The sequence below is a fragment of the Dufourea novaeangliae genome, unplaced genomic scaffold, assembly GCF_001272555.1.
Source record: "Dufourea novaeangliae isolate 0120121106 unplaced genomic scaffold, ASM127255v1 scaffold355, whole genome shotgun sequence".
In the NCBI taxonomy this organism is placed as follows: Eukaryota; Metazoa; Arthropoda; class Insecta; order Hymenoptera; family Halictidae; genus Dufourea; species Dufourea novaeangliae.
Window position 1 is genome coordinate 164,668 of NW_015374251.1, and position 7,738 is coordinate 172,405.

Here is a 7,738-nt window from a genome sequence, read left to right on the forward strand (position 1 = left end):
GGTTAGTAGATTCTCTTTATTTCCGAGATGGTGGTTAGTAGATTTCGTAGTTACTGGACGGTGGTTAGTAGATTCTCTTTATTTGCGAGATGATGGCGCCACCGGTCGAAAAAATAGTGGTATTCCGCGATTAAATGCGATTTTAACAGTGTTCTGGTCGTTTATTGTTATTATCAATAATAGTGGATTAATCTACGTACTATCAGCTACAAATTGAGTGCTTCAGCTAAACGAAAGTTGTCCGCATAACGGTATAAGAGCTGTCCAAAGTGAACTAAACAGGGTACGCATGACGAGATAAAGTGTCAACCGTTGCAAATAAAGTGTAATTTTAACAGTGTTCTTGCCGTTTATTGTTATTGTCCATGACAGGGGATTAATCTACGTTCTTTAAGCTACAAATGGAATGCTTGGTCGAAACGAAAGGGGCAATGGTTTGAGATATAAATCGTTAAGATACGTTAACATTCGGCGCCAATTATTTTCTGGTGGCGCCAGAGACCCAGTGTGATGTGATCGTGGGGTCATGGAGCCCCCGGAGGACGCGCCAGTGACCCCGTGTGTGTGAGATGTACCCTCGCGAGCAAAGTTATTGAGATATCTGACTATTGATTATTATAAAACAGATCAGGAGCAATTTTTTAGTACCATAATATTTGTGTAAAAAGATTTGATAGACTCTTTATGAAGCTACATCTATTCTGAATTTATCTGTTAAAAATATACAAATATAAGGCAAAATATAAAAACGAATAAAACAAGAACATGTAAAAAGTAACATTTATAAACATGTCCATTAACGATGCATTTAGAATAAATTGTCTTGTACTTAAGTGAAAACATATATACTTTTCCGTTTCATGTTTTATGACTGTCATATTTATCCTTTAACCTTAAACTGAAGCATCGGATATTTTTATTCCCGTCAAATCATATAGATACATACTATATGAATGGAATAACACTTCATTTGTTCTAATAATACCCAGAATTCATGCTTTATCGGTATCGTCGGATATTGACACTAAAATGGTAACAGGGCTACGTAGCCCTATGAACGTGGGACAGAAAAAAGCATTGGATGATAGGTCTATTCTATACCTAGTCGGTGGTGATATTATCCAAATGCTCGTTTAAATTTCGCGGTTCTCGAATAGAAACGAGAAGGTAATCGATAGAGAACAAACCTCGAACGCAACGAACTGACGCGCACCTATCTGCAAGAGGGACACCGAGGGACACTTTGGTGACGCACGATAAACGGGTGGCGAAAATTTTCTATGCCAAAGTTTCATATTGTTCTAACGGTGTATCTGAAGCAGGTAAGTGTTTCAATTAATCCTTCATATTTTACACAGTCGCGTTATACATACATTTCTTTCACACGGCTCTGTTTTTTCCATCTGAGGGAACGCTACATAACTCGGACGTTCTGAAAGCTTGGATTCGCGCGTTATTCGAACATTTCGTTTATAAAATTATTTGAAACCGATAACTCCACGCCAAAATGTTTTACTAGCGTCGTATTCCCTTTAAAATCTAATCTCAGTGAAGAATGTTCGAAGTACTTGCGTATCGTATACTAAGAAACATGCACGTTCCTATTGCCTACTTAACCCCTATCTGGTATGAAGTGGTTCCAGATCGACGACTTGTCTGTCATTGAAACGTTTTAAGTGCACTTCTACTTGTTGTACGTTTCAGAATTGGCATTAAATTTTCCCACTATGGGTGACTCGGACGACGAATACGATAGAAAGAGGCGAGACAAGTTTAGAGGAGAGAGAACGGAGTCCTATTCAAGAGAAGGCCGTAGGGATGATAGGAGAAGAGATGATTGGGTTGATAGGTAATTATCAAATCATTTGATATTCATAGGTTTCTTTCTTCTTGACCTTTTCGTTTTTCTGTATCCATGCGGCTATGTGATAATAAATTACAAAATGACATATTAGTATAGATGGTATTAAACGCTTTCACAATGTTATAATGTTCGTGTGAATCATTTATATGTTATGTAATATAGAGAAAAATTCAAAAGGCATCTTGTAGTTGTGAACGTAGTAATTATTCCAGAGAGTGGTCTAGTCGACCTAGACAACGTCCAGACTACAGGGAATATCGTGGCGGTGGAGGTGGAGGACGTGACAGATATAGTCCAGCCAGATCACAGGAAATGGCACCACCTATGAAAAGAATGAGGACAGATTGGGACGATCGACCCAGATACGGGCACGATTATTATGGTGGTGGAGGAGGTGGAGCTGCTTCTTGGGGTCCCGACCACTATCCTCCTCCACATTATGGCAATCATCACTATGGGAACCACAGTAACAGTAGCAGGTTTGTGTTGTTATGCCTTGTTTACAGCGATCTTCATTTTTTTTCCTCTGAAAAATTGGTTCTGAGCATACAAGCTGTTTGTCATGAAAAAGAGAGGTTGCATAGTTACTATGCAAAAAAGGAGTAGATTCACTCCACGACTGTTGGCTCGTTTAAGGTAGCACATTCATCTGGTGTTTGTAATAATGAATTCTAACCTTTTTTTCATAATTCAAGTAGTCGAGAGGTAGCTGGCAACTTCAGCAACTCAAATGTAGAGACTCAGCCGCCAATGATGTCGTTTAAAGCGTTTCTTGGTACCCAAGAGGATACAATTACCGACGAGGAAGCTATCAAACGTTACAACGAATACAAGCTGGAATTCAGGAGGCAACAGTTGAATGAATTTTTCGTCGCTCACAAGGACGAGGAATGGTATATTGTTTCGTTGTTTGTTTGATGTATTTCCAATGTGACCTTGCAACTCAGCCGTACTTAAATGTGGATCTAAGAGCAATTAATTTCTACAGTGGTTCGACTCGCGTCTTTGCCCGTTAAAATATTGCGGTTGTTATTAATACTCACGAGAAAGAACGGTTATCTGTGCCTGTTACAGCACCGTCATTGTCCACTGTGGAAAGTAATCGTCAAATCCTAACAGTATTAACGACTTCTGGCCAGTCGCGTGTGCACAAATCGTGACATACGCGCGCTGATCAGAAGGTAATGAGGGGTGTAGTGGCTTTATAATTTTTGCTAAATTCCAGACATCATTTTATCGGTAAATTCAAGCCAATATGACCAGCTCTCTGTCTATCTCTACAGCATACCGCCAGGAACGCCTTGACTTGGGCACAGATCGTCTCGCACACGTTTATTTTTTCCCGTACATTTTATGCATACCGCGTGTCGCGCATCGCAGAAGATTCGAGGTGTCTGTTAGGTAGCTAAAGAGAAATACGAGCTGGGCGCGCAAAGCCCAAAAACCTGCTCGTGGTAGGCCGCGTTCTAAACCCGTTTTAATCATTCTCACATTCGAAACGATACGATATCGTTACAATAGACCTCTGAGTCGACGAGCAAACCGAATGCGAGTTAAAATAACACCTACAGGTGAGGCCTCATTCTGTAACTGACAAATGTTGACAGTAATAACTGATCACTTGTTTAATAATTATTTTCGAGCAAAAACATGGATACGCGGTAACGATTAATTACGAGAAATTATTCTAAACGTTCTAAATGAAGAGAAGGGACATACATAAATGATATTCTATGCAACACCTATCACGACCAATTCTTTCGGTCAGGATCGAGTAAATCTGTTTCTAGCTTCTGATCGTTTGCGATCCCGGGGTGATTTCGATTGATACGCACACGTTCTGCTTCTGTGGAAACGTGTAGAAATTCTATCGGGGAGTCAGAACTAACGATACATCTTTGATTTCGAGCTTGTTTTTCTAAACGTAATGACCGATAACCATACGTCCACAAATTGTACGTCTGTTTGCTTTTCTATCGAAGACAATAATTCGTTCGAGAACCGACGCTAATACCAAACCCTCTGTCAAATGTCAGGTTCAAAATAAAATACCACCCTGAAGAGTCGGTGAAGAGAAAGGACGAACAAGTGGCAGCTCTCAAGGTACCTATCTTTCTATAATAATATATATAATTATAGTATATATATATATATATATACACCTATAATTCTGCCATAGAAACGCGTTGAAGTTTTCTTGGAAATGCTCGGCGTCGGAGAAATAGACAAAGTTTCAGTGGACGCAGACCAAGCGGACGCGTTGCTACATTTGCTGGACGCTGTGGTAATTAAATTAGAAGGTGGCACCGAAGAAGATTTGCAAGTTTTGGACGTGAAACCGGTGAATCCAATTGTTTCGAAAGAGACTGCTAAGGAGAAAGAGGACGCGAAAAGTAAAGTCGGGATTGACAAGAAGATCGAGAACAGGTATATAGATTTCGGTGGTTCGCGTAGAAGAAAAACGAATATAGGAAGGAATTAATATTGTCGGAGATGTGTTGCAGCGATGCCAGCAAAACGAACGAGGCTTCGCGTACAGAAAAAACTTTTAAGAACGGACAAAGCGTAGATGCCGAAATGAAGAGTACGGAAAAGGACGAGACATTGATGGTGGAGGTTGAGAAGCCCGAAGAAAATTTAGAAGAATCGAAGAAGGACGATGATATGGATGGAACGGGTATTATTTCCATTGGAGAACCTGAAATGACGTATCTTCCTTATTATATTGATATTTACAAGTTCTGTTTCAGTGGGTAAAGCAGAGGAAGTTAACACCAAAAAGAGGAAACGTACAGATAGCAACAGTAGCAGCAGCAGCAGTAGTAGCAGCAGTAGTTCGTCCGGTAGCGATAGTAACAAGCCTGACACGCCAAAAGCCGAAACCCGTGAGTTTTTGTGATCTCGTCGTATTATTGTCCATAGAATACAAAGACTCTTCTGACTCGGGATATCTTTTCTCTCAGCTGTCGCGGAGAAAGCGGACACCAGCAACGAGAACGTTGACGCGGGAGAGATAAAAGAAGAGGAGGAAGTTGCCAAAGCCGATGAGGAGCCATCGGAAGCTAAAAAGCCTGCGATCGAGCCAGAGGCTGTCATTGATCTGGCGAGCGAAGATAAAGAAAAAGAACCCAGAGCTTTGCACAAAACCAGCAGCATTTTTCTCCGCAATCTGGCGCCCACTATCACAAAGGCAGAAGTCGAAGCGGTTAGTTAACGATCACGAATTCCGATTTATGTTTTCTGGATAAATTTACGAAAAGTTTATCGAAACAGATGTGCAAACGTTTCCCTGGATTTTTGCGAGTTGCCATAGCGGATCCTCAACCGGAGAGAAGGTGGTTCAGAAGAGGATGGGTGTCCTTTGAAAGACAAGTGAACATAAAGGAGATATGCTGGAGCTTGAATAATATTCGCGTAAGTGAAAACGATCGTTTAAAACGTGTATCGATGTATTTGAATAATAAACTCTTGCAATACTATATATGTACAGCTTCGGGACTGCGAATTGGGCGCGATAGTGAACAGGGATCTCTCCCGTCGTATTCGTACCGTAAACGGTTTGACATCTCACAAACAGATAGTCAGGCACGATATCAAATTGAGCGCAAAAATCGTTCACAATTTGGACAACAGGATTGGTTTGTGGAATGAAGAAAAGAAAGGGGAGACCCGGTCTAAGCACGACGGCGACAGCAAAGAGAGTAAATCCACGCAAAATGCTCATGAAGTTGAGCAAGCTGTGAGTCTATGCTCGGTTTATTGATAGTTTATCTGAAGCATAAGAAGGTTCCTAAAAAGTGTCCAATGTTGATGCCCACAGGCGTTCGGACTGTCGTCCAAGAATCCAGTACTGAAGAATATCACCGATTATTTGATAGAAGAGGCATCTGCCGAGGAAGAAGAACTGTTAGGCATGTCTGGTGATCAGGAGGAGGGTCAATTGGGAGGCGACGGGGACGGTCCGATCGAAAGAGATCCGACACTTGTCAAGGTACACACTATCGACGAATCTATCAACGCCCGTTGAACTCTTCAAACTGTATTCGTTTCTGCGTAGGTGTTGGACAGACTGATTCTCTATTTGCGAATAGTCCATTCGGTCGATTACTACAATCATTGCGAGTATCCGAACGAGGACGAGATGCCTAACAGGTGCGGCATAATGCACGTCAGAGGTTCTGCACCGACTGCCAAATTGTCGAGCACCGAACTGTCGGAGTACTGTCGCAATTTCGAGAGCAAAATGTCCGCCTTCTTGCAGCCGGTCGCGACCTTGTCTCAGGAAGAGTTCGACAAACTTGGCGCCAAGAACGCGGAAGCGTATCCTTTTCTTTGCTACGTGGTCGAGTAATTGATCACTAGACTACGGATTTTGATGTGAAAACAAACTTTCTAAAGTAATTTATAAAGACAGTAGCAATCGTAGAAATATATTTTCCCTCTTGAGAATCTTATTGAATTCAGAATAAAATAGAAAACATATTTGATCTGACGAAAGGTTTGTTTTTTTATTGTATTCCACAGAGCCCTATGAGCTATAAATGCATAAAATCCGCAGTCTATTGATTCACACATTGTGTCAGTGTTCTCCTTGACTCTCTTGTCGCCAGTGAGGTAGAAAAGTTCGTTCAAGCCAACACGCAGGAGCTGTCGAAGGACAAATGGCTGTGCCCGCTTAGCGGGAAGAAATTCAAGGGACCTGATTTCATTCGGAAGCATATTTTCAACAAACATGCTGAGAAGGTGATCGAGGTGAAGGCGGAAGCGGAATATTTCAATAACTATTTGAAGGATCCGAAGAGGCCACAGCTGCCTGAACACCCAGGGAACAAGGCACCGCCACGGGAGGGAATTCGGGAGGGATTCAATCCGTATGGATGCTCCACGTAAGTGTATCAGATACGGAAGAAGCTGCTAGAATTCATACCGATTTCACGAAACTCTGTTCCCGATTCGAACGGCGATTTGCATTTTCGTTGCCACGTTACCATTCGTTGCTCTGTACCGATGATTACAACTGTCCGATTTTATAGGTTTGGAAACTACGGAGGAGGTGGTGGTGGTTACGGCAGTAACAGAGGAGGATACGGATCCGGTTACGGCGGAGGATTCGGTGGAGGATTCGGAATGCCGCGTCCCAGTCGTGGCGGTTTCAATAGAGGACGGTAAGAAGCACTTGTTTTTTTTTTTTTTTTTTTTTTTTGTTTCAGTTGTATTGTAGTTCACCGATTCACGCCGAGGTAGTCCGCGACACGTGATTCACACATGTCTGGTTTTCGAGTGGCTAATTAAAAAAAAAAACCGATCAACAACGAACCGTCGGTCGCGGGGTACCGTTTTCGAAATTCTTTTTTTTTTCCTCCTTTTTTTTTTTTGACGACGTATTCAACGTGGTGTGATCCGCTGTTTTACAGGGCTGCTCCGGACTCAACCTCGAGGCCTATTGTTAGTTATAATGACTTGGACCAGCTAGACATGGACATGTTCTAAGTTTAATTCGAGTGCACGCTACTCTCTCTCTCTCTCTCGAGTCTTTCGTTACGGGTCTGAAAAGGCAATGTGAGATAAATCCTATGCAATATCGGACCTCTGTGCTAGCAGATTTCTATCTGGATTACGTAACACATGTGCACGCCAGGATAGATGTAGTAGAGTACGTGCCCAAACGAATGAGAATTTCGCGGAGACCGGTCGAGAATGAAAATGTGTTACAAAATCAGCACATCGTTCCTTATCCGGCACGGGATAAAACCTATAACGATTCCTGTATATAAAGAGAAAATTATAATACAATAGCGTGTATTTTATCGAGAAAAGAAAAAATGAACTTCTTATATCGCGTTCCCTATTGGAAAACGGGGCGGGGGGGGGGGG

The 7,738-nt window shown here is 41.9% G+C and overlaps 1 protein-coding gene across 5 annotated transcripts in view; it reads left to right on the forward strand.

Annotated features, from left to right (window-relative positions):
* The first annotated feature begins 1,205 nt into the window (after positions 1 to 1,205).
* LOC107192532 (serrate RNA effector molecule homolog) overlaps positions 1,206 to 7,738 on the forward strand; it is a 7,929-nt gene continuing 1,396 nt past the window's right edge. The window contains exons 1-16 of one of the 5 annotated variants that reach the window (XM_015581813.1): positions 1,206 to 1,322; positions 1,705 to 1,849; positions 2,065 to 2,343; positions 2,560 to 2,757; positions 3,901 to 3,967; positions 4,044 to 4,291; positions 4,369 to 4,541; positions 4,615 to 4,749; positions 4,828 to 5,069; positions 5,138 to 5,278; positions 5,355 to 5,603; positions 5,685 to 5,855; positions 5,922 to 6,184; positions 6,475 to 6,750; positions 6,898 to 7,029; positions 7,279 to 7,577. In XM_015581813.1, the coding sequence (XP_015437299.1) occupies positions 1,728 to 1,849; positions 2,065 to 2,343; positions 2,560 to 2,757; positions 3,901 to 3,967; positions 4,044 to 4,291; positions 4,369 to 4,541; positions 4,615 to 4,749; positions 4,828 to 5,069; positions 5,138 to 5,278; positions 5,355 to 5,603; positions 5,685 to 5,855; positions 5,922 to 6,184; positions 6,475 to 6,750; positions 6,898 to 7,029; positions 7,279 to 7,354 (2,772 nt within the window). In that variant the 5' untranslated portion in view covers positions 1,206 to 1,322; positions 1,705 to 1,727 and the 3' untranslated portion in view covers positions 7,355 to 7,577. Of the gene's footprint in view, positions 1,323 to 1,704; positions 1,850 to 2,064; positions 2,344 to 2,559; positions 2,758 to 3,900; positions 3,968 to 4,043; positions 4,292 to 4,368; positions 4,542 to 4,614; positions 4,750 to 4,827; positions 5,070 to 5,137; positions 5,279 to 5,354; positions 5,604 to 5,684; positions 5,856 to 5,921; positions 6,185 to 6,474; positions 6,751 to 6,897; positions 7,030 to 7,278; positions 7,578 to 7,738 lie in introns of those variants that run through there. The other 4 variants (XM_015581814.1, XM_015581811.1, XM_015581812.1 and 1 more) reach the window with 4 other exon arrangements.